At 44.9% G+C, this 25,197-nt stretch overlaps 1 protein-coding gene across 4 annotated transcripts in view; it reads right to left on the bottom strand.

Annotated features, from left to right (window-relative positions):
- The window catches only part of USP32 (ubiquitin specific peptidase 32), a 217,121-nt gene that overhangs the window by 71,659 nt on the left and 120,265 nt on the right, over nt 1-25,197 (bottom strand). For all 4 annotated transcript variants that reach the window (XM_060693236.2, XM_087889985.1, XM_087889980.1 and 1 more), the window contains exons 6-7: nt 4,777-4,908; nt 4,042-4,149 (exon numbers count right to left, since the gene is read on the bottom strand). In XM_060693236.2, coding sequence (XP_060549219.1) covers nt 4,042-4,149; nt 4,777-4,908 — 240 coding nt within the window. The remainder of the gene's footprint in view (nt 1-4,041; nt 4,150-4,776; nt 4,909-25,197) is intronic.

A 25,197-nucleotide genomic window follows, 5' to 3' on the forward strand; every position in this document is an offset into this window, starting at 1 on the left:
GCTTTAGGCTTAAAAACCTGCTGGGTAACTTTGGGCCAATCCCTCTCTCAGCCCAGCCACCTAGCGATGAAGCTGGGTTGCTGTTATGGGGAAAATAGCAGAAGGGAGCATTATGGATGCTATCTTGAGTTTAGTGCAGACACTGGAAAATTTGTGGGAGGGAATAGCTGCAAGCAGGGCATAGTTAAAAGGAGTCACGAGAGACTTTTCTGAAGAGTGGCCTCCATTAGAGGGAGGAAATCTATTTCAGAGAGCGAAGGGACAGAAATACACCAGCACCAGAGATGCAATAAACGATATAATCTGTTTACTCTTCTTTTTCCAAAGAGCAAATATTGGCATTTGCAGCACACGGGCTCTCCACATACTCCATCCACGTAGACACAAATGTCAATGCCGTAAACAGAGCTAACTGTCTGCGCTTATGAATATTTTATTAAAGAGAAATTAAAATCCAGCCAAAAAACTTAAGAAATGGAGGAGGGGGGTGGGGTTATCGACTACCAATGAACCAGACAACCTCTTCTAGAAAATTGATAACAATTGACATCAAATGAGAGTAACTCACAATAATATATTGAATTAATAGAGCTGGGAGATGAGTAGGAATTAGCTTTTAAAAGCCCTCATTCCAAAACCATCATGGGAGATTATATTTCCTTAATGTGTGCATGCACCCATAGAGGAAAGAATAACAATAAAGGGAGGGGAAAACACAGAAACCTTAAAATGCAGATTAGGGAGCCGATGTAGAAAGCTTTGCCCCCGCCCCGCAGCAAAAAAGAAGAAAAAATCTGTAGGCAATAAACTTAGCTCTGTTTTCACATATTATCCCTACAGAGCCAGGACTGATCAACCTCTACATCGCTGTGTTTCTCAACCTAAACAACGTTGAGATGAGTGGACTACAATTCCCAGAATTCCCCAGCCAGCTTGCTCCCAGAATGCATGCTGGCTGGGGAATTCTGGGAGTTGGAAGTCCTCCCAGCGTAAAGTTGCCGAGGTTTGAGAAAAAACCTGTTCTATGTACCCAGGAGGAAACGGCAGCAAATGTCAACCTCTTGGGGGGAAAAAAATGTATACCACATGTTTGTGTGTGCGTTTGTGTGTGCCATACAGATACTTTGACATTTGCAGGCCATAAAAGCAATAAAATCACAGAAAGAGCAAGACGAGCTTAGAGCCCATCAATAAATTCCACTCCTGTTATATTTGAGAGATGGTTCCCCAAAAGACACCAGCTCCAGAATGCCTCACAAAGACTCTGCCATAATCCCAGCATTGGGAAAATTGGTCGCTTAGGAATAAGGAGATTTTATTTATTTTTTTGCCAGTGAGAACAATTAATCAACGGAATACAGTAGCTTGCCTCCTTGGCTTGTGGGTGCTCCATCACTGGGGAGTTTCAAAAAATAGATTGGACAACTATGTAGCTGGGATGGTATCAGATTCCTGCCTTGGGAGGGGGTTGGGCTAAAAGAGAGGTCCCCAACCCCTGGGCCACAGCCCACGACTGGGTCTTGAGCAGTTTGGAACCAGGCTACGGAAGTGGACGGTAACAGAGCACATGCACATCCCCACTTGTGTGAGCAGTGGGCAAGCACGTGTGCACGCTCTATTTGCGTGAGTGACGGGCAGCCACAGCTCACACGGAACCAGCCCCTCTCCCTGCCGGGGGAACTCTGGACTAGAAAACGTCCAAGGACCCTTCCAGGGGCCCTGTGTGTGTGTGTGTGTGTGAGAGAGAGAGAGAGAGAGAGAGAGAGAGAGAGAGAGGGAGGGAGGGAGGGAGGGAGGGAGGGAGAGGATAAATAGATTACATACATACATACATAGATAGATAGATAGATAGATAGATAGATAGATAGATAGAGGATAGTAGATAGATAGATAGATAGATAGATAGATAGATAGATAGATAGAGGATAGTAGATAGATAGATAGATAGATAGATAGATAGATAGATAGATAGATAGAGGATAGTAGATAGATAGATAGATAGATAGATAGATAGATAGATAGATAGAAAGACAGACAGACAGAAACAGATAGATAGAGATATAGATAAGTGATAGATAGATGATAGATAGAGATAGCTAGCTAACTAGCTAGATACCTAGATAGACAGACAGACAGATATAGAGGGAGAGAGAGGGAGAGAGAGGGAGAGAGAGCAGCCCGGCTCGGGCAGAGAGGAGAACTGGGACACGCAAAAGACAGGCCAGAGCGCAAGCAACCCTTGTGCAAGTGGTGGGCCAGCGCGCACATACACAGCTCCACTTGTGCGATCGGCGGGCCAGTGCCCACGTGCCTGCTGGCCCACCACACAAGCGTGCGAGTGACTGCCGGCCTGTCACTCATGTTGAGTTCTGCATGCACATTTGCGTAGTCTGGTTGGCTTCTAGCGTGGCCCCCAATTCTGAATAAGACAAGGCCTGGGGGTTGGGGACCCCTGTAGTAACCAGTAAACCAGTAACCAGAAAAGAGCAAGCCCCCCACTCTCTTCTAGCACTGATGATGTAACCTAGTCTGGGTAATGGCTTAGGACCCGGGTACTTACGGGACCGCCTGCTGCCACCAGTAGCCTCTCACCGGCCAGTACGCTCTCACAGAGAGGAACTCCTCAGGGTGCCGTCGGTCAAACAGTGTCGACTGGCGGCCCCTAGGGGGAGAGCCTTCTCTGTGGGGGCACCTGCTATATGGAATGAGCTCCCCCCGGAGATACGGAGGATCCCGGATTTACGTACCTTCTGCTGCGCTCTCAAGACCTTTTTATTCCATCAGGCTGGCCTGGCCTAACCTCACTTTTTAATTGTAAATTTTAAATTTGTCTAAAACTTTAGGGGTATTTTAATCTGTTCTGGGCCAAATTTATTTATTTATTTATTTATTTATTTATTTATTCATTCATTCATTCATTCATTCATTCATTCATTCATTCATTCATTCATTCATTCATTCATTCAGCTTATATGCCGCCCTATCTCACAATGGACTCAGGGCGGCTCACAACAATAAAACACAAGCCACAATAAACATAAAGACTAAAATCTAAAAAATTTAAAATTAACCCATTAAAACCCTTAAAACCCCGTCATCAGACCAGGTCAAGGGATTTGAAAAGCCAAGTTTTTAATTCCCGGCGGAAGGTGCGAAGGTCAGGCGCTAGTCGGAGCTCCAAGGGGAGTTGATTCCAGAGGGTGGGCGCCCCAACCGAGAAGGCTCTACCCCTGGGGGCCGCCAGCCGCCACTGTCTAGCCGACGGCACCCTGAGTAGGCCCTCTCTATGGGCGCGAACCGGGCGATGGGATATTGTTGCTGGCTGTAGGTGGTCCACCAAATATCCTCGTCCTAAGCCATGTAGGGCTTTATAGGTCAACACCAGCACCTTGAATCTCACCCGGAGGGCAACCGGTAGCCAATGCAAACCGCGCAGGAGGGGTGTAACATGGGAGTATCGGGATTCTCCCATCACAACCCGCGCGGCTGCATTTTGCACCAGCTGAAGCCTCTGAGTGGTCCTCAAGGGCAGCCCCATGTAGAGAGCGTTGCAGTAGTCAATCCGTGAGGTGACCAGCGCATGAGTAACTGTGCGTAGGGCATCTCGGTCCAAGTAGGGACGCAACTGGCGCACCAGACGCCCGTTAATTAGGTTTTTTATACTGTTTTTAAATTTTGTAATCTGTGTGTTTTATCTCTTGGCTGTTCACTGCCCTGAGTCCTTCGGGAGTAGGGCGGGATATAAATCTAATAAAATAAAATAAAATAAAAAATAAATAATGAAACGCCTGCAAGAAAAATAACCAAGCTCAGAGGGTACTAAGGACCTCTCCCTAACCAGTAAAGGGTTGCTGTTATTTTAAATTCCCTGGGTCTCCATGCAGTCTAAAGAAGCGGTTATGCCTCTGCATAATCGCAGTGTGAAAGTGATTTGTGTGGCTGTTTTCCAGGGCTGAGGCTGTGCGAGTGAGTGATCCTACAGTAAGCGGAACCTGGGAGCACCTGTAACACCTGAAGGGGAGCCTGGGAAGCCATACTCACACTTCTGCCGTTCTGCCAGCGGCCCCCTGCAGCAAGCCGAGAGCCCGCACGAGATTTCCTTGAAGTCTATGTGATTGTCGCGGTTTTCATCAAAGGCGTTAAACAGGCCTGCAAAAGATCCCGAAGCAGCAGGCTGAGTTTGCGTCGGTTATAGAGAGCGCCCAATTTGTTCAATCAAGTCATGGTGTCAAGTTTCCGAAAGATGCCCTAATTAATTCATGAGCCATGATCCAAACTTCAAAGGAAATATAGTCATTTATTAGGAGCAACATTCCGGCAATACTGGGATGCAGTTAGGACTGATCCCACGTAGATTTACGTTCCCCATATGACCCTGTCTCTCCCCTCCTCTCTGGCCATGTCATAAATCACATTCTCCAATTCACCACTTTGGCTGGCTGTGAAACCTAACACCCTCCTTCTGATTGCGGTCAGAAAGAATGTATGGAATTCACTTCAGTTCTCCCTCCCTCCTGCTCATGGCAACTTGAAAGCTTTGCAAGTTGACACATGGTTTCATTAGCTGAGATTTCAGGTAGTCCTCAATTTACAATCATTTAGCAGCCGTTATTTTGACTACTTATCACCCATACTCTGTGCAATCCCCCCACCCATTTTCCCACAGTAGAAAATGTGGCAGGCCTGAAGGCCCAAATGTAAAAGATGGCTTCCAGGTCTGACACCTGTATGGAAAGAAACCCAAGAAGAGATTGATTATCAACTAACGTTACATACCTTCGCTCAGGGACGGATGGATCGGAGGGGAAACCAGGAGGCCAAACGTTTCCAGATCAAAACGGCCTGTTCTCGATTGAGCTTTCAGCAGCCAATAGCGTTTCTCGAGGTCGATGATGTCGGATTCTTCCACTGCATAAAAGCCAAGACGATCAAAGTCAGGCAAATGAAAACGGTGCCTTTAAAGTCCAGCGGTGTTGTGTGTCAGCCACTTTACGCAGGCAATAAGCTCAAAGGAGCGATTCTGGGAATGCGGATAGTTTTATGGAACAAAGACCCTTAATGGGTAGTCTGTACTGCAAAGGGACCAGATTTATTTATTACCATTCAATATATTGAACAGGCAAACAGCTTAGGGCAGTGATCGTTAACCTTTTTGGTGCTGAGTGCCCAAAGCACGCACACACAAATGCATGCACACGTGCCCCAATCCCTGAAATGCAATGCAAGCGCCCCCTGTGCATTTGCTCTGGCCCCGTGCATGTTCCCTGAGTGTGCGCCCCCTGGAGCATGCACTCCCCTGCCCCCCATTTTGGCTTCCAGGTTGGTTCTCCTGCATTTCTGCTGCCCATGCCTTCCCCAATCTCCTCAGTTTCTCTCCCCAGCATGCCCAAGCTTTCTCTTGCATTTCTGCCCCAGAGAGGCACCTGCGGAGGGTGGAACCTGCGGAGATAGGGTGACAAAAATGCAGGAGAAAGCTAGCAGGAGAAACTGTGGAGATCAGGGAAGGCCCCGCGCACACGCGGCAGAGACCTGAAAACCAGCGGGCCGGTGGGAGGCGCGTGCGCCAGTGGTGGGTTCCTCCCGGTTCGGTCCGGTTCAGCCGAGCCGGTAGCGGTGACGATATGACATCACCGAACCAGTTCTCCCACCCCCCCCACGTTATTCTTACCTTTTATTTGGCCCCACCCCCAATCTATTGCTGCCTCCTGAGTCCCAGCTGATGACTAGAGGGAAAAAAACTCTTGCCGCGGGGCTTCAAAGGGCCGCCCTACAGCTGATCAGTGTTAAAAGCAAACAAATGAGTCGGGTCGTAAGTGCGAGGACTGGTCGTAAGTGCGAGGACCTTCCAGAAATGACTCTGACCAGCTAGCCACGCCCACCTAGTCACATGACCTCCAAGCCACACCCACAAAATAAGCCACGCCCACAGAACCAGTAGTAAAAAAAATTAGAACCCACCTCTGGCGCGCACACGCATGTACAGTGAAACTCGGCTGGGTGACGGCTGGAGAGAGCGCTCTGTGTGCCACCTGTGGCACATGTGCCACAGGTTCGCTATCACGAGCCTAGGGCAGTGATGGTGAACCTAGGACGCCTAAGGCAGCGAAAATCCAGTTGCCTCTTGAAAAAAAGCGGGACTTTGGGACTTAGAATAGCCACTTTGTTCAAAGAATTATTGGTGTTATATCTGCATCTAGTTGTACTTCATTTTTTTGTTTTAAAAAAAGGCCCAATAGTGTCAGAAAATAGCTCTATCATTTCTGCTGATGCAGGCGAATAAAACAGCATTTAACATACATTAGATACACAGGGGTGACCTTGAGAAATTAGCTAGCACAGATTGCACTGTGGCCTTCGGCAGCTGGTGCACCATCCCCAAAATGATGCATTTGCCTTCACTGAGTTGCCAACAAGTGCCACCTGTGTGTATAAAGGCACTTTGGCTGTACTGCTTTTGTGCGCGTAGAATTAAAGCCTAGAATTAACCGGGATTAAAATTTTTCAGAGGCTAAAATCCAATTTTATAGCAGCTCTTGATAATGCAGGGAGTCCTTGACTTGTAACCATTCGTTACAGGTTCGCCTGATACGCCAGTTGCGCCTCTTTCTGGATCGGGACTCCTTATGCACGGTCACTCATGCCCTCGTTACTTCCCGCCTGGACTACTGCAATGCTCTCTACATGGGACTCCCCTTGAGGAGCACCCGGAGGCTCCAACTGGTGCAGAATGCGGCCGCGCGGGTACTTATGGGGGCGACATGGCGCTCCCACTTGACACCTCTCCTGCGCGAGCTGCATTGGCTTCCAGTGGTCTTCCGGGTGCGCTTCAAGGTGTTGGTTCTCATCTTCAAAGCGCTCCATGGCTTAGGGCCTGGTTATTTACAAGACCACCTTCTACCACCAATAACCTCCCACCGGCCAACACGCTCCCACAGAGAGGGCCTCCTCAGGGTGCCGTCGGTCAGGCAATGTCGGCTGGCGAACCCCCGGGGAAGAGCCTTCTCTGTGGGGGCACCCGCCCTCTGGAATGAGCTACCCCCAGGGATACGACTGATCCCGGACCTCCGGACCTTCCGCCGGGCTCTGAAGACTTTTTTATTTCAGCCGGGCTGGGTTAAAAATCTTTTAATTGGGGAATTTTATGGGTAAGGGGTTTTAAATTGGGGGAAGGCATAGATAAATTTAATTTTGTTTTATAGTATTTTAATGTTTATATTGTATGTTTTTTAATTTTGGCTGTTCACCGCCCCGAGTCCTTCGGGAGAGGGGTCGGTATAAAAATTTAAACAATAAATAAATAAATAAATAAAAAATTCGTTTAGTGACTGTTTAAAGTTGCAACGGCATTGAAATAAGTGACTTATGACAGTTCATGCTTACAATCATTACAGCATCTCTACAGTGTCCCAAAGGTGCTTTTCTCAAGAGGCAACTGGGACTTTCGCTTCTCATCCAAGAAGCTTCATCAGCTCTGACTGGATGGCAGGGAATGGAAGGATTTACATTCCTTGCAGACAAATTTGTAAATTTCCAGCTGTCTGCAAGGAATACCACTGTCCTGACAGAGCTGAAGAAGCTTCTTGGATGAGAAGCGAAACATCTTCAAAAGAAGAAACAAGAAAGTCCAGATGCCTCCTGAAAAAGCACCTTTGGGACAACCAGGACCTGGATGACTGAGAATCTCTACAAACATCTCCATAGTGATGTGATCAAAATTCACAGGCTTGGCAACCGACTCATATTTATGACGGTTGCAGTGTCCCGGGGTTAAGGGATCCGCTTTTGCGACCTTCTGACAAGCAAAGTCAAGGGGGGAAGCCAGGATTCACTTAAACAACCATGTTACTAACTTAACAACTGCGGTGATTCACTTAACAACGGTAGCAGGAAAGATCGTAAAACGGGGCAAAATTCATTCAACAACTGTCTCGCTTAGCAACAGAAATTTTGGGCTCGATTGTGGTCATAAATTGAGGACTGCCTGTATCTCAGCCCTGTCCTGTTTTCCAAAACGTTCGTGGATAGCAGCACATGGGTGAATATGTCTAAACCAGAAAGTGAAGCCAAGAAAGGAGGGAGCTGGCTAATATTTGGATAGAGGACTTCAAGCAAATCTTAGGGATATGAGAATTTGTAAAAAGGATCAAAAGACAATAACGCCGCACTATTTCCACAGGGCTGCCAAGAAAATGTCAAACTAAATGAAGTTCCTGGGAGTTCAGCTCTACTGGATGGGACTTTAGCTTTTTATGGGGCTATATAGATTTACTAGAGTGCTTTGGCAAAATGACTTCTTGAAATATTTAAAATGAAAATAATCACCTTAAAAATAAAAAGACAACTATAAACTCCTGTCTTTTTGTTATTAAGTACCGTACTTTTCGGAGTATAAGATGCACTTCCCTCTGCCCCCTAAAAGTGAGTGAAAATTGCAGTGCGTCTTATACACTGAATGTTGCTGAAGCTCCAACCACCTGACAGCCGTTTTCGGCCTCCGTGAGTTGCATTTTTGGACTCGGCACGCCCCATTTTTGGCCTCCGCGGGTCGCATTTTTGGCCGGTTCCAGGCAGCAGGGATCGGCGGCAGCAAATGGGCTGTGGCAAATGGGCCACGACAGCGGCAAACAGGCAGTGGCAGCAAATGGGTGGTGGCGAACGGGCTACAACGGCGGCGAACGAGCCGCAGCGAATGGGTGGCGGTGGCAAATGGGTGACGGCAGCACCGATCGGGCTGCGGCAAACGAGCCAGACGAATACTGAATGGATGCTGGGAGGCAAAGGCAGGGTTTTTTTTCTTGTTTTCCTCCCAAAAAAAGGTAGGTGCGTCTTTATACCCCGAAAAATACGGTAGATGTACAACTGCCCAGTCGGAGCTTCCTAAAATCTTTTCTCCTGCAGCAGGAGCTCCTTCCCATTTTTTTTTTAATATTTTTTTTTAATTTGATTTATATGCCGCCCTTCTCCGGAGACTCAGGGCAGCTTACAATGCGTTAAGCAATAGCCTTCATACTTTTCTATATTTATACAAAGTCAGCTTATTGCCCCCACAAACTGGGTCCTCATTTCACCTACCTTAGAAAGGATGGAAGGCTGAGTCAACCTTGAGCCTTGGAGAGATTCGAACCAGCAGTAAATTGCAGGCAGCTGTATTAATAACAGGGTGCGTAGACCACTGTACTATCAAGGCTCTTAAAAGGCTCTTAAAATTTGAAAAGATTAAGGAAAAAAAAACTTAAACTCTTTCCAGACAGTATTTAGTATTTAGTCAGAGTTTATGCCAATCGACGCGAGAATTGCTAATCTCTTGGCCAAGAATGTTGAAAAGAAAGAGCTCGCTTAACAAACAGGCAGGAAAGTTGCTGTATATTTCAGGTTTTAGAATGGCTAAATAGTACAGGTAGTCCTCGATTTACAACCATTTGTTTAGTGACTATTCAAAGTTACAACGGCACTGAAAAAAGTGATTTATGATGGTTTTTCACACTTATGACCGTTGCAGCATCCGCCATGGTCACGTGATCGAAATTCAGAAACTTGGCAACTGACTCATATTTATGACGGTTGCAGTGTCCCGGGGTCATGTGATCCCCTCTTTCGACCTTCCAACAAGCAAAGTCGATGGGGAAGCCAGGTTCACTTAACAACCGGGTTACTCACTTAACAAAAGTGGTGATTCACTTAAACAACTGTGGCCAGAACGGTTGTAAAAGGTGGTAAAACCCACTTAGCAACTGTCTCACTTAGCAACTTAAATGTTGGGCTCAATTGTGATCATAAGTCGAGAACTACCTGTATAGGTAATCTGTGATATGTGACTTAGTGAGGGTTGAGAATGATGATGGACCTCCCAGAGTTTATTTACAACTTGGTTCGGATATTCCAAAGGCTGCAGTCAAATCATGATTTAATTAGCTAAGATACAGATAGTCACATGACCGCATCTCAGGTGCTCGGCAACCAGCCCATATTTATGGCTGTTTGCAGTATCTTGCAATCACTAATATGACCTCATTTCACATCATTTTTTACTAAAAAAAATCTGAGCATTTATTTTCATTTTTCACTTAACGCCGTAAAAAGGGTCATAAAATCAGGTCAGTCACATGGGTGACTTGCTTATGACTGTCACAACTGTGATGGGCAGGCTCCATTCCAGTCGTAGGTCCTCAATTTACAACAGTCGATTTAGTGACCATTCAGAGTTACAACGGCACTGGGAAAAAAGTGATTTATGAGCGTTTTTCACACTTACGACCGTTGCAGCATCCCCATGGTCATGTGATCAGAATTCAAACACTTGGCAATTGACTCATATTTATGACGGTTGCAGTGTGATGTGTGTCATGTGCAGTGTCATGTGATCCCCTCTTTCGACCTTCCGACAAGCAAAGTCGATGGGGAAGCCAGGTTCACTTAACAACCGGGTTACTACCTGATCAACTGCAGCGATTCACTTAACAACGGTGGCAAGAAAAGGTCATAAAATGAGGCAAAAATCACTTAACCAATGTATCGCTTAGCAATGGAAATTTTGGATTTGTCCAAAATTGGACGATTTTGGACGATTTGTCATCGTAACTTGAGGATTACCTGTATCTTTTCTTTCTTTTTAAAAAAACAAAAACCTGGGAATCTGGGCAGAATGACTTGCAGGGAAAAACCTGGTACCCTTTTGTAGAATTTGGGATTTTTCCCAGAATGAGAGCTGCCAGAAGCCTTTTCCTCACTGACTTATAACAACCCTTAAGACTAGGGTACAGATGAAAGATTTCTCAATTCTTAGGAACAACGTGGGGTATATTTAGCCATTGCCATTCGTGATCTCATTACCAGATGGTCCTGAGTCCTTAAATCAACGCCAGTTTCATAATAGGATTTGACTTCAGCTCTTTGGAATGGTTAAAGCCACGAAACAAACATGTGCGGAGGATTGAGTGACAAACTAAGAGGCAGGCTTGCTTCGAGACGTTATTTCGGGGGGGGGGGTGTCTTCATTCCATGGACAACAGATTTATTGATTTATTTATTAGTTTGTTAAATTTATTTCCTGCTTATTTGACTGTGGGGGCTGGTCTAGGCGGCTTACAACAATAAAAATGGAGAAATAAAGTGTAAATTTAATAAATTTACAGAGTAACAGTGTCAGCGTTTCAACGCTGGCATAGAGAGAGCAGAGGAGAGCGAGAGATAAACTCTGAAACTTTTGCCTGCCAAATCCCTTTGAAGTCGGGTTGTCGTGGAAATGAGGGGAGGGGGCACATTCCTGGGAAATGACGAGAAAAGGAGTCTGAAGAATGACTTGGAAGATAGCCAATGAGAAGCAGAGATTTGGGGATCGGAAAGGGAGGGATTGGGGGGCAAAAGGTCAGTCTTGTCCGCGTGGAGTCATGATCCGGTGGCTGTGCTCAATTAAAGAAAGATTTCCTTAAAGATTGGCAGTTTGGAAATTCATTTAATTTTGAGATAGCATCGCAGTCTGACAAACAGAGTGGGAAGGGATCTTGGAAGTCTTTTAGTCCAATCCCTTGCTTAAGCAAGGGATTCTATATCATTCCGGACAAGTGGCTGTCCTATTTCTTCTTAAAAACCTCCAGTGATGCAGATATGCCCCAAATGAGGAACGTCTCCAAACAAAACTGACCTGGAGCATCACATGTGTCAGAACCATGTCCATGGCGGAAACTGCAGTAAAGGAAGACCAAAATGACAGGACAAGCCACTAATATATAATATACAGCACTAATAATCTACAGCAAACCACACTCCCTTCTAGCGATGATGATGTAGTTGGGTAAGAGCCTTGGTGGCGCAGCAGACTAAAGTGCTGTTAAATAGCACCAGCTGCCTGCAATTACGGCAAGTTCAAATCTCACCAGGCTCAAGGTTGACTCAGCCTTCCATCCTTTCGAGGTAGGTAAAATGAGGACCCGGTTTGTGAGGGCAATAAGCTGACTTTGTATAAAAAAGAACACCGCTTGGGGGGGGGGACGAAAGCCCTACTAAGCAGGTATATACAAAAAGTATGAAGGCCATTGCTTAGCGCATTGTAAGCCGCCCTGAGTCTCCGGAGAAGGGTAGCATATAAATCGAACCAATAAACAAATAAATAATGAAACGTCGGCATCCATCCATCCACCCACCCACCCACCATCTGCCTGTCTATCTGCCTGTCTATCTACCATCATTATTATCTATCATCTACCTACCTACCTATCCCTATATCAATCATCTATCACTCAATCAATCAATCATTCTATCTATCTATCTATCTATCTATCTATCTATCTATCTATCTATCATCTATCTATCTCAGGGGTCAGCAACCTGCGGCTCTGGAGCCACATGTGGCTCTTTCACCCCTCTGTTGCAGCTCCTTGTCACGCAAAATAAGCGTCACAACCACCAATGTGCGACACCCACCGGCATGCGATTTATTGAGCTTTTCAACCCCGGGTAGGCCAACCATGGATAAACCCAAGAAAAGTTTCAGTAGAAAACAGAACGTTTAATTCAACTACATATGCTAGTTTTGTGGCCGCTCAAGAAATAGTCAGGCACGGGAAGGGTTTTGTGGATCCCGGTGTTTTCTTTTCTGTGGGAAACGGGTCCAAATGGCTCTTTAAATGTTTAAAGTTGCCGACCCCGGTCTATCTCATCATCTATAACTTGCCTGCCTAATCGAAGAACCACCAAGAACACACCCCACCAACACTGACAGGGCAAACCGCTAGTATATAAAATGAGAGCAAACCCCACTCCCATAAGACATAAAAGAGGAGCGAATGGGATGTGAGCTTTTGCAGGAAGCAATTAGTTCATCTCGTCGGTTCAAGCTTTGAAAAGTTCTGTTTGACAAGTTTGGCCTTGCCCTGCGTGTGGCAATTAGTTCTCTGGCAGCATTCCAAGGGAGATAAGGTGGGTGTTTATAAACATTCCCCTGAAAGACTGTTTGTGAAGCCTTGCTGACTGTGAATGATAATAATTCACAGCCATGTAAATAAAAGACGTTTTACCAGGACTAAGATTGTGCTTTATACTTTCTAAGGAAGCCTAGGTCAGAACAGGAGGATGGGGGGGACTGGTATGCTGCGGGCCAGAGTTGGACACAACTTAGCAAATGAACAAACGACAACAACAGCATCTTTGTTTGCCAAGCAATAGGGATGTCAATGAAATGGGATGTGTGTTTTGCTGTTTTGGTGGTGAGGCCACATTTGCTGGCATTGGTCAGAACAGAATGTGAAAAGTCCTTTCGAGTTTTATTCCAACCTTGAACACGGAGTTTATTTGAACTGTGGATTGAAACAAAGCTGTTTCAAGGTTGACCGGTCTGGCTTGAGGTTGTAGGCTGTGGCATCAATAAAGCAATCCAGCTCTGGAAACACAGTGTGTGTGTGTGTCTGTGTGTGAGTGTGTGCATGTGTTTGTGTTTTGACTTTCCAACGCTCCAAACAGCCGCCTTGATCTTGAAAAGGTTCAGTGGGGGGGGGAAAAAAAGCAATCTACTAATCACAGTGATTGATGGTTTAATCTCTGAAGAGAATAGAGTTATTAGCATGATGGTATCAACCGGAGCTGGTAACTCAAAATATAAAATTTAAAAGTCAAAGGATGGGTTGCATGCTGTGGTAGGCTACGTTCATCCACTATTGCATAAAGCCGTTTTTTTCTTTTAAATTCTACTTTAATTGCTTATCTTAATATAACCCAGTCCTAAGGAAGGGAATAAGGTTTTATCGGGGGTCTCTTATCAGGCAGGCTGCAAAGAAGTAAGGTCAAAGAAACCCAACTAAGTGTCAAGCTGTCATCTTCAGAGGAATTGCTAATAAGTGTGAACGTTTGCCGCTTTCTGACGACGACAGCCAAAGAGCTTTGCTTTTTTGGATCAAACTCCAATTCAGGCAAGTGAAATGGGCTCTTCCCGCAAGGCAAAAAGTGGAAAAGAACATTCAGCTGATTGCACAAAACTGCCCGTAAGCACTTGTCATATTCAGAGTATTGATTATAAATTAAGCAAGCAGTCATTTCCAATAGTGGTAACTGATGGCTTAGGTGCTTTTCAGATCCTATTGGTAAAATCTTTCAAATAACAAAGAGAAGAAGTCCTTGATTTACGACTTACGACTGAGATTCTCTGTCATCCAGGTCACAGTTGTCCCAAAGGTGCTTGTTTCAAGAGGCAAATGGACTTTCTTTGTTTTTGCCTGAAGAGGTTTCGCTTCTCATCCAAGAAGCTTCTTCAGTTCTGAGTGAATGATGGGGAATGGGAGGATTTAATGAATAGCCCTCTCTCAACAAGAGGAGGAGGGATACCACATCATCTATCTCCAGCCTACAACACGGTCCTTTCAACAATTCCAAGAAGGCTCCACACCAGGGGTGGGTTCTAAATTTTTTTACTACCGGTTCTGTGGGCGTGGCTTATTTTGTGGGTGTGGCTTGGAGGTCATGTGACTAGGTGGGTGTGGCTAGCTGGTCAGAGTCATTTCTGGAAGGTCCTCGCACTTACGACCAGTCCTCGCACTTACGACCCGACTCATTTGTTTGCTTTTAACACTGATCAGCTGTAGGGCGGCCCTTTGAAGCCCCGCGGCAAGAGTTTAAACAGGTTTTTTCCCTCTAGTCATCAGCTGGGACTCAGGAGGCAGCAATAGATTGGGGGTGGGACCAAATAAAAGGTAAGAATAACATGGGTGGGTGGGGGTGGGGAGAACCGGTTCGGAGATGTCATATCATCACCGCTACCGGCTCGGCCGAACCGGACCGAACCGGGAGGAACCCACCACTGCTCCACACCCATTTGCACCATTCAGGTGACCCTGAGGACACAGACAAACCTCCAAGTGGCCTCAACGACTCTCTAAAAGAGTCGTTGAGCTCTGTTACCAGCTGTCTGCAAGGAGTATAAATCCTTCCATACCCCACTCTTCAGTCAGAACTGAAGAAGTTTCTTGGATGAGAAGCGAAACATCTTCAAGGAAAAACAAAGTAAGTCCAGTTGCTTCTTGAAAAAAGCACTTCTGGGATTATGGCTGGTTTGTTTTGCGACCATTGGACGTTATGACTGACCCTCCAAAAGGTATTTAGAACCAGTTCTGAACTTCCAATGCCCACCCCCCAGTCACGTGACTGCATTTGGGGTGTTTATCTGCCAGCCAGCCCCCCCGCTCCGCTTTATGGCTTTTTGCCGCATCCCATTGCCACATGATTGTGATTCACAACATTTTTGCCAGAAACTGGGGTTTATTTCCTGTTTCTGGCAAAAAACCACACATCCATAACAAACAATTACTTAACAACCATTTCCAAAAAATGTAAAATTAGATTGGCCGTGTGATGATCTGCTTTATGACCATCACGACTTATGACTGTAATTGTCAGGCTCAATTATGGTCATAAATCAAGGACTATTTATAAATATTTAGGGTGGTAACTCCATAAATGTCTTGGAAATTCTGAATCTGGGTAATCCAAAATCTGCACTAAGAAAAAAACAACAACAAATATTTCAGCTTGCAGTGTCTTTGCAAACTAATCAAGTCTACATTGGTGCTTATTTTGAATAATTTATTCTGTATTTATATGAAGAGCCAACAAATCGCGCAAATTTACTGCAAGCGATTCAATGTTCCCTGGGGTTCCTGAGATTTAAACAGGTCTCACATTCCCAAACATTGTTCTTTTTTTGCTAGTTACAACAGCTGAACCACAAAACTTGAAATCTGGCTGAGGGGGGTGGGATGCGGGGAGCTAAGAACCTTAACAAACGAAAATTATTGTCACCAAAAAAAGATTACAGATTTTCATGAAATCACAGCGCATAAAGACTTTTGAAAACACCAACGACTGTTGGAAAGAATATATTTATTTTGCAAAAAAAAAACATTTCGTAGGAAGACAAGAATCCACCCCACCCCCTTTCCCACAATTAGATGAACATCTTACACTAATCTAGATTCTCGGAAGACTTGTTAAAAAAAGAAAGAAAGAGAATAAGCAGGAGCTACCAATGGTTACAGGCATCCCTCCCTCAGATCCCTTCATCCCAGCTGCTGCCCTGGTTAACTTTAACTATTTATATACCAGTTTACAGAATAGAATACAGAATAAGAGTTGGAAGGGACCTTCTAGTCCAGTGATGGCTAACCTTTTTGCCATCGCGTGCCAGGAGAGGGGGGGGCGGGGGAGGGTCACACGCGCACGTGCCCATGCGCATGCGTGTGCAACCCCCTCCCCCCTCCTGGCACATGATGACCTGGTAGGCCCGTTTTTTTTTTTTTTACCTGGCTCCAGATCCTCTCTGTGTATCTGGGAAGGGCGAAAACAGCTTTTCCGACTCCCTTGGAGGCCCTATGGAGGCTGAAAGGGCCCATTTCCCAACTCTCGGTGGGACAGGAAGTGACATTTTTTGCTGTTCCCAGCCTCCAGAACTTCTCTAGGAGTCTGTAGGAGCCTCTCTAGGAGTCTGTAGGAGCCTCTCTAGGAGTCTCTGGAGGCTGGGGACAGGAAAAAACGTCACTTCCTGTCCCATCGGGAGTCGGGAAATGGGCCCTTTCAGCCTCCATAGGGCCTCCAAGGGAGTGGGAAAGGCTGTTTTCGCCCTTCCCAGATACACAGAGAGGATCTGGAGCCAGGTAAGAAAAAAAAACAGGCCTTCCCCACCCCCCCAGGCCCTCCAGAGGCAGGAAACAGCCTGTTTCCCTACTTCTGGTGGGCCCAGAAGGCCCGAAAATCAGCTGGCCGGCACGCGCATGCGCCCCAGAGCTGAGCTGGCATGCCCACTAATATGGCTCCGCATGCCACCGGTGGCACATGTGCCATAGGTTCGCCATCCCGGTTCTAGTCCCTTTTTTTTTTTTTGTAAAAAGTTTTTCTTTATTTTTTACACATACACACACGCAAACATACAATGTATTTTTGCTGATCAGAGTATTTGGCCGGTTAACAAATTTAAACAATTTTTAATCTTTACAACTAAAATTACCGTTTCTGTACCTCCTTTTTGCCATAGTGTTCATTTTCATCTATTTTTTACCAATTTTACCCTTCATTTTCATCTCTAATTTTAACCAGATTCCAATTTTCCCTTCTATTCTATATTAAACCCCTTCTTATTGTCATCTCTTTTTATAGCCATCGTCAGAATAATTAATTTTATGATGTTACAATTGTTCAATTCTTATAGGAATAGTGAGCCCACTTATTTTATAACTTACATTTTCTTAAGTAATACAGTCCAACATTTTAATATAATCAGTTACTTATATAAGTATCTTTTCCATTTATATATTCAAACACTTAAAGAAAAAGAAAAAAAGAATATAAACATAGCTATTCCAATTAGTTCCATTTTCATACATCAAATAATATAATGGTTTAATAGACAGAATTTGGGATAATTGGGAAATTGCATTAAATAGCATTATTTGAACTAAGAACTTTGTTTAAATGTTAAATTGCTATATTTTTAAGATTAAAGATAAGATTTAAATTTGATAAAGTAATAATGGAATAAGGATTTAATGAGTATCATGAAATATAAATATGTTTGAACTGTACTGAAATGTATTATGAGTTATTAATTGAATTAAGATTTAAGGTGGGTTAATAGAAGGGTAATTGTTTTGATTAAGTAAATATGTGTTAATTTTTTTTTAAAGATGGTGTTAGTTGAATATGTGATTTAAGATTAAGAAATAAGTGTTACGGCAAAATAGAATAGATATAATTTTGTTAAAAGTGACTAAAAATTGAACAAATGGATGACCGGATCAAAGCTCTGTTCTGAAAAGATGTAATTTGTATATTTGGAAAAAAAACCTTTTTGCAAAAAAAAATTAATAATTTCCCCATATGTTCCTCCGAACCACTTCTTAATCATTTCTACTTCTAGTCACTTGATGGCAAACCTATGGCATGTGTGCCACAGGTGGCACACGGAGCCATATCGGTGGGCACGCAAGCTCATAAATGGGCCTTCTGGTCCCACTGGAAGTCAGCAAACGGGCCGTTTCCGGCCTGCAGAGGGCTTCTGGGGGTGGGGGTAGGGAAGGCTGTTTTCACCCTTCCCAGGTTCCTAGAAAGGCTCTGGAGCCTGGAAAGAGCGAAAAACGAGCCTACCGGGCCCACCATGCCATCGCATGCCAAAAGCAGGGGGAGTCGTGTGCGCATGTGCGTGGGGGGAGGGGGCGGCGCATAGAATTATGGGTGTGGGCACACGCACGCGCGACTCCCCCGCACTCACCCCGCTTTTGGCACGTGATGGCAATAAGGTTAGCCATCACTGTTCTAGTCCAACCCTCTGCTTAGGCAGGAGACCCTACACCACTTCAGACAAATGGTTATCCAACATCTTCTCAAAAACTTCCAGTGTTGTGGAGTATTCATAACTTCTGGAGGCAAACTATGGCACGCGTGTCAGAAGTGGCACACAGAGCCATCTCTCCAGGCATGTGAGCCGTCGCCGGTTGCTCTTCTGGGCACAGCTGGTTTTCATGCACTCATGCATGTCGGAAACAGGAAGAGCTGCCACCCGGGGAGGATGATCTTCCGGTTTCCGGTGCGCTGGTCTCTGTGCGCATATGCATACCAGAAACCGGAAGACCAGGTGACCGGAACGCATGCGCACCGGGCGGCTGCTCTTCCTGTTTCCGGCACGCACATGTGCTCCAATTTTGGCACTTGGTGCTGAAAACGTTCGCCAACACTGCCCTATCCCATTCCAGACAAATGGTTGTCCAATCTCTTCTTAAAATCTTCCAGTGTTGGAGCATTCACAACATCTGGAGGCAAGTTGTTCCACTGATTAATTGTTTTCACGGTCAGGAAATTTCTCCTTAATTCTAGGTTGCTTCTCTCCTTGATTAGTTTCTACCCATTGCTTCTTGTCCTGCCTTCAGGTGCTTTGGAGAATAGCTTGACTCCCTCTTCTTTGTGGCAGCCCCTGAGATATTGGAACACTGCTATCTTGTCACTCCTAGTCCTTCTTTTCATCAAACTAGACATACCCAGTTCCTGCAACCGTTCTTCATATGTTTTAGCTTCCTGTCCCCTCATCATTTTTGTTGCTCTTTCTAGAATCTCAACATCTTTTTTATATCGTGGCAACCAAAACTGGATGCAAATATGCCAAATGTGGTCTTACCAAGATTTTATAAAGTGATCTTGTTTCTATGCCTCTGTTTATGCAACCAAGAATTGTATTGGCTTTTTTTGGCTGCTGCTGCACACGGCTGGCTTATGTTTAAGTGATTATCCACTAGGACTCCAAGATCCTTCTCACAGTTTCTACTACTGAGCCAGGTACCACCTATTGCAGTGATGGTTAACCTTTTTAGTGCCGAGTGGCCAAAGAATGCACACTCGCGAGCGAATGCTCGCACATGTACCCGAACCCCCAAAATGCAATGTGATTGCCACCCTGTGCATGCGCCCCCCCCGTGTATGCACGCGGGTCCCCCGCACACATGCCCCCCCCCGCACCCTGTTTTGGCTTCCAGATTGGTACAGGAGGCTTTCCAGGCCCAAAATGAGGCACGGGGGGGCAGCCCCCCCAGGCCCCATTTTGGGCCTGGAAAGCCTCCTGCACCAACCTGGAAGCCAAAACGGGGCACCGAGCAAGCCCCCCCACGTCCTATTTTGGGCCTGGAAAGCCTCCTGCACCAACCTGCACCCCCGCGCATGCGCCACACCCCCCACGCATGAGCGCGCATCCCCTGCATGCACCCCGCCCCCCACGCATGCGCGGCAGAGATCCTAAGACCAGCTGGCCAGTTGGAGGCGTGCGCGCATGCGCAGTGGAGCTGGGCTGGGGCGATGGCTGGAGTGACAGTAGAGAGTGTGCCAACTGTGGCACGTGTGCCGTAGGTTCGCCATCATTAACCTATTGTATACCTTTATATAATAATAATACCTGTATTCATATCCTTTCCCTCCCCTCCCTCCTTCTCCTTCCCCTGTCTTTCCCTTCCCTATGACCTCTTCCTTCTGCTGCATCTTCAACCAGTTTCATATCCCACTTTCTCTTCCCTTCTCAATGCAGCCAACATTTCCCTGTCCACAAACCATTTCCAAAACTCTATTTTCTTAATTTTTGCTGAAGGGATGGAGAGAAATGTCATGCACTCGTGCGCCTGAGTGAGTGAGTGTGCGTGTAAATGAGCACGTGAACGTAGTTATATGCTTCTATCCTTGAGATGGATTTATTTGTCCGAAAGTGAATGGTGAGTGATAGACTTGGCTCAACTTTATAAACGGGATGCCTTTGTAATAGGCGCTTTGATGTAATCCCACATTAAACACTTTACATTCTTCTTGCCATGTTATCGTTGCTGTGTTTATCTAATCCCTGTTTTCCAGTGGTTACGGCTATGCACATACAAACAAAAATTTGTCATGCGTGCATGTTTAGGCAAGGGACTAGGGGAATCTCCAAAACCTGGTTCAATGTAGATTTGCAACCTTAGGTTCATTCGGAGAGGAAGGATGAAGGCTATTGCTGAGCACATTGTAAGCCGCCCTGAGTCTTCGGAGAAGGGCGGCATATAAATCAAATAAAAAATAAATAAAAAAAGCTGGGCATGCAAAAAAATTACCATTTTTCAGACTATAAAATGCACCGGACTATAAAACGCACCTAGATTTACAGGAGGAAAACAAGAAAACAAGATATTTTTTTGCCTCCACGTGTCGCATTTTTGCCCTCCCTGGCCCCCAGAAGCACTCTGCAGTACTCTGCATGTCCCGTTTTTACCCAAAATGCACCCATTTTTGGCCTGCAGAGTGCTTCTGGGGGCCAAGGAGGGCGAAAACGGGATGCGCGGAGGGTTCGGGAGCCCAAAGATGGGCCCATTTTCGCCAGAAACATGCCTGTTTTTGGCCTGCAGAGTGCTTCTGGAAGCCGGGGAGGGCAAAAATGTGAGGCACGGAGGGTTCGGGAGCCCCAAAACAGGTCTGTTTTTGGTGAAAACGGGCCCGTTTTTGCCAAAAAGTGGACATGCGGAGCAGTGCGGTGTGCTGCTGGGGGCCGGGGAGGGCGAAAACGGGATGCGCGGAGGGTTCAGGAGGTGAAAGATAGGCCTGTATTCAGTCTATAAGACGCATTGAAATTTTCACCCACTTCTGGGATGGTGGGGTGCGTCTTATACTCTGAAAAATACAGAACTCAGAGTTCTAATTCTGCCTTAGGCATGAAAGTCATTGGGTGATTTTGGACCAATCACCAGGAGATGGTGAATTCTAGTCCCGCCTTAGCAGAGGTGAGTTTCAGCGGGTTCTGACCAGTTCTGGAGAACCGGTAGCAGAAATTTTGAGTAGTTTGGAGAACCGGTAGTAAAGATTCTGACTGGCCCCGCCCCGTTCTATTCTCTGCCTCCCGAGTCCCAGCTGATCGGAATGAAATGGGGATTTTGCAGTAACCTTCCCCTGAAGTGGGGCGGGAATGGAGATTTTACAGTTTCCTTCTCCTGGAGTGGGGTGGGAATGGAGATTACACAGTATCCTTCCCCTGCCACGCCCACCAAACCACGCCCACCAAGCCATGCCATGCCACACCCCCACAGAACCAGTAGTTAAAAAAAATTGAAACCCACCACTGTTCGGTATGTCTATGTCTATATATTTTATTCTTTTTTTATGGGAGTTATCATCTTAAATTTATTTTCCTTTAGGGTAACTGTTCTATCCAGTTCTCAGTAGTCCTAAAATAAAATAGATTTCATTCACAGGGGGCAGGACTCTCACCAGCTTTCTGCAACGTTCATCCAGCAGGTGATAACATTCCTTAATCTTATAAAACACACTACTTCTGAGAAGCCCAGCCTCTCGGCCATATCTCATGCAGATATGTGTAACACGGGGGTAACATAAATTCTACATTCTTTTGAGCACTAAGTCAAAATATGTAGGTGTTTTTTTTTTTATTGGCCATGACATTTTAAATTGATTGCTTACTTGCTGGTTGAACAGTCTTGCAACTCCCAATTGCACTGATTTAATTTTTATGCCCAAAATATGTTGGCAGGCTCTAAAACTAACTTTGCAGTGGTCCATCCAAGTCTCCTGCTTGAGCAGGGGGTTGGACTAGAAGACCTCCGAGGTCCCTTCCAACTCCGTTATTCAGTATTTATCTATTTATTTGCATCTTGGAGTTGTCTTCAGAAGTTCAGAACGGACTATGTAAGAATCTCTCTTCATTTTATACCCCGCAGCAATAACCCCGTGAGGTAGATTAGAATGGGAAATAAATCCAAAGTCACTTCGTTGAGTTTTCACCAATGAAAAGTGGAAGCAGTGAATGAAAAAGAAAACAAAGCAAAAGCAATTACAGTCCAAAAGCATGACTAGATAGCCAGGGAATCAATCATATTCAAATCCAGATAGGAAATTTCACTCAACCCGCACAAAAGTAAACGATCAATTTAAGCCTGAATAGCTCAACAGACAGAAGCACTGTAATTTAACACCAGCTGTCTGCAATTAAAGTAAGATCGAATCTCCCCAGGCTCAAGGTTGACTCAGCCTTCCATCCTTTCTAAGGTAGGTAAATTGAGGACCCAGTTGTGGGGGCAATAAGCTGACTTTGTATAAAATATACAAAAGTATGAAGGCTATTGCTTAACGCATTGTAAGCCGCCCTGAGTCTCCGGAGAAGGGCGGCATATAAATCAAATAAAAAAAAAAAAAAAAAGAACCGGCTTCAAAACTGATGAAAAACAGTTTTTTGCGACTTTTCTGAAGGCCAAAGGGAAGGATCCCAGGGAAGTAAGTAACACCCTTTCAAAGGTAACAAAGCTGAAATGACACACCTCCTGATTCCATCAGATTTTAGAGAAGTTTTAGAGAAGGCACCTAAAAAATCTGCCTACCCTATGATAGGACCACCTAACAGCACCATCTCATCTACAGATTTTCAAAGCAAAGTATTTAAACTTTTTTTTTCTCCTTTCTACCCCTACAAGTTTATCTATGTGAATTCCTCTCTGGATAAATTATAGAAATTCTGAAGAGATAATAAATGTATGTATTTATCTATGCATGTATGTATGCATCCATGCATGTATGTATGCATGCATGCATGCTAACACTAACCCTGAAATCAGAATTTCATCGACCTTCAATTACTTTTGAACAGTGCTATGAATCCACCTTGCCTCTTTTTTAAACTTTTACATATTGCTTTTCCGTTTTAATATTTCATTGTGCACCACCCACAGTCCCTCCGTGAGGGCGATGGCCAGTTCCAAAACATGATTAAATAAATAAAACAAATCAACGCATCCGCACCTGTTACAAAAATCCAACTAAAGGTATTTAAACCACCTAGATATTTCCAAAGGTGCTTTTTCAAAAAGGCAACTAGTCTTTCTTTGTTTTGGCTTGAAGAGGTTTCGCTTCTCATCCAAGAAGCTTCTTCAGTTCTGACGGAATGGTGGGGAACATAAGGATTTATATTCCTTGCAGTCATCCTTCCATTCCTCACCATTCCGTCAGAACTGAAGAAAGCTTCTTGGATGAGAAGCGAAACCTCTTCAGGCAAAAGCAAAGAAAGCCCAGTTGCCTCTCGAAAAAGCACCTTTGGGACTACCATGACTTGGATGTCTGAGAATCTCCACCTAATTATTTCCCTTGTCCGACATTACAGTATCCATTCACTTTCAGAAATTATCCAATTATCCAATGTACAGAGCTTCCAGTCTCTTTTCCCCCTGCTCCTGATTCACAGACAATACGGTAACTTTGCATTTCCAGGCAATTTTCATACAATCCATTTGTGGTACGCTGATCTGTGCTCTCTCAATTCAACTCTCCCACCCTTCCTTACCTCTATCCCCCTCCTTTCACACTCATCCACACTTCCATTTCATGCTCAGTTGTTCTACCCACCTAAAGGCACAATTTTCTTTGGTGCGCAACAGTAGCAGCATACCATATTCCCGACATTTTTACCAGCCCCGGCTTGTACCACCGACACTCAACCAGGTACGGATTCCCAGCCAAGTCCAGTTGTCCAGCCATGCAAAAGGCTCCTCATCCAGCTTTCTCTTGGCCCGTCAGGCGATCCGAATCCGCTCCCCAACTAGCTCTGCCGTTTGTTCACTTTCAAAGATCCAGCTATTAAAGGATCCGAGACAACCAGATCTTCTTAAAGGGGCACGCTGTGTCCCAGAAGGTAAGAGGATAGGATTAGAAGATGAAGACCCAAAAGATTAAATCCTGTAAGAAGGGTTTGGCTGAATCTGAAAGCTTCCTGGAATACAGGTAGTCCTCGATTTACGACCACAATGGAGCCTACAGTTCCTGTTGTTAAGCCGCATGTTTGTTAAGTGAGTTTCGCCCCGTTTTACCACCTTGTTGTTAAGTGAATAGCGGAAGTCATTAAATTCGTAACAACGTTGTTAAGTGAATCTGGCCTCCTCGTTGACTCTGCTTGTCAGAAGGTCGCAAAAGGGGATCGCGTGATCCCGGGATACTGCGACCGTCATAAATAGGAGTCAGTTGCCAAGCATCCGAATTTTGATCATGTGACCACGGGGGATGCTGTACAAATATGTGACATTTGTCGTAAGTGCGAAAAGTGGGTCATAAGTCACTTATTTCCAGTGCTGTTGTAACTTTGAACAGTCACTAAACAAATGGTTGTAAGTCGAGGACTACCCGTATCTTCATGCTTCTCAAGCAGGGTGGATAAAAATCAATGATTTTTTTAAAAAATTTAAAAAATCAGATTTTTTTGATTTAAATCGGATTTTTTGATTTTTATTGAATTTATTTTAATAAAAAACTTTTGGGGTAAAAATCTATCGTAAGATAGTTTTCTATTTAAGATACATAAATAATTTAGTTTATTCAGCATGAAATGGAGCTCAGTTATGTAGCATGAGGCTGTATATTCTGCAACACTGGGACTATCGGTGAGTCAACAGGGGGTCAAAGGAGTAGCAGAGATGACAGTTGCTCTTTAAAAATTATGATTTAAATTGAGTTGATTTAAATCAAGCCTTTTTACTAGTGATTTAAATCATGATTTAAATTGTGATTTAAATCAACTCGATTTAAATCAAATCCACCCTGTTCTCAAGCAAAGGGATTTTCAGGGAGAGGGAATTTAAAAGCCAAGAGGACCTATGGAAAGCTACAAAGGACCAGGTGGCTCAGTGGCTAAAGACATTGAGCTTGTCGATCAGAAAGGTTGGCAGT

Source organism: Pantherophis guttatus, chromosome 1, assembly GCF_059756535.1.
Source record: "Pantherophis guttatus breed Tessera chromosome 1, ASM5975653v1, whole genome shotgun sequence".
Classification (NCBI taxonomy): Eukaryota; Metazoa; Chordata; class Lepidosauria; order Squamata; family Colubridae; genus Pantherophis; species Pantherophis guttatus.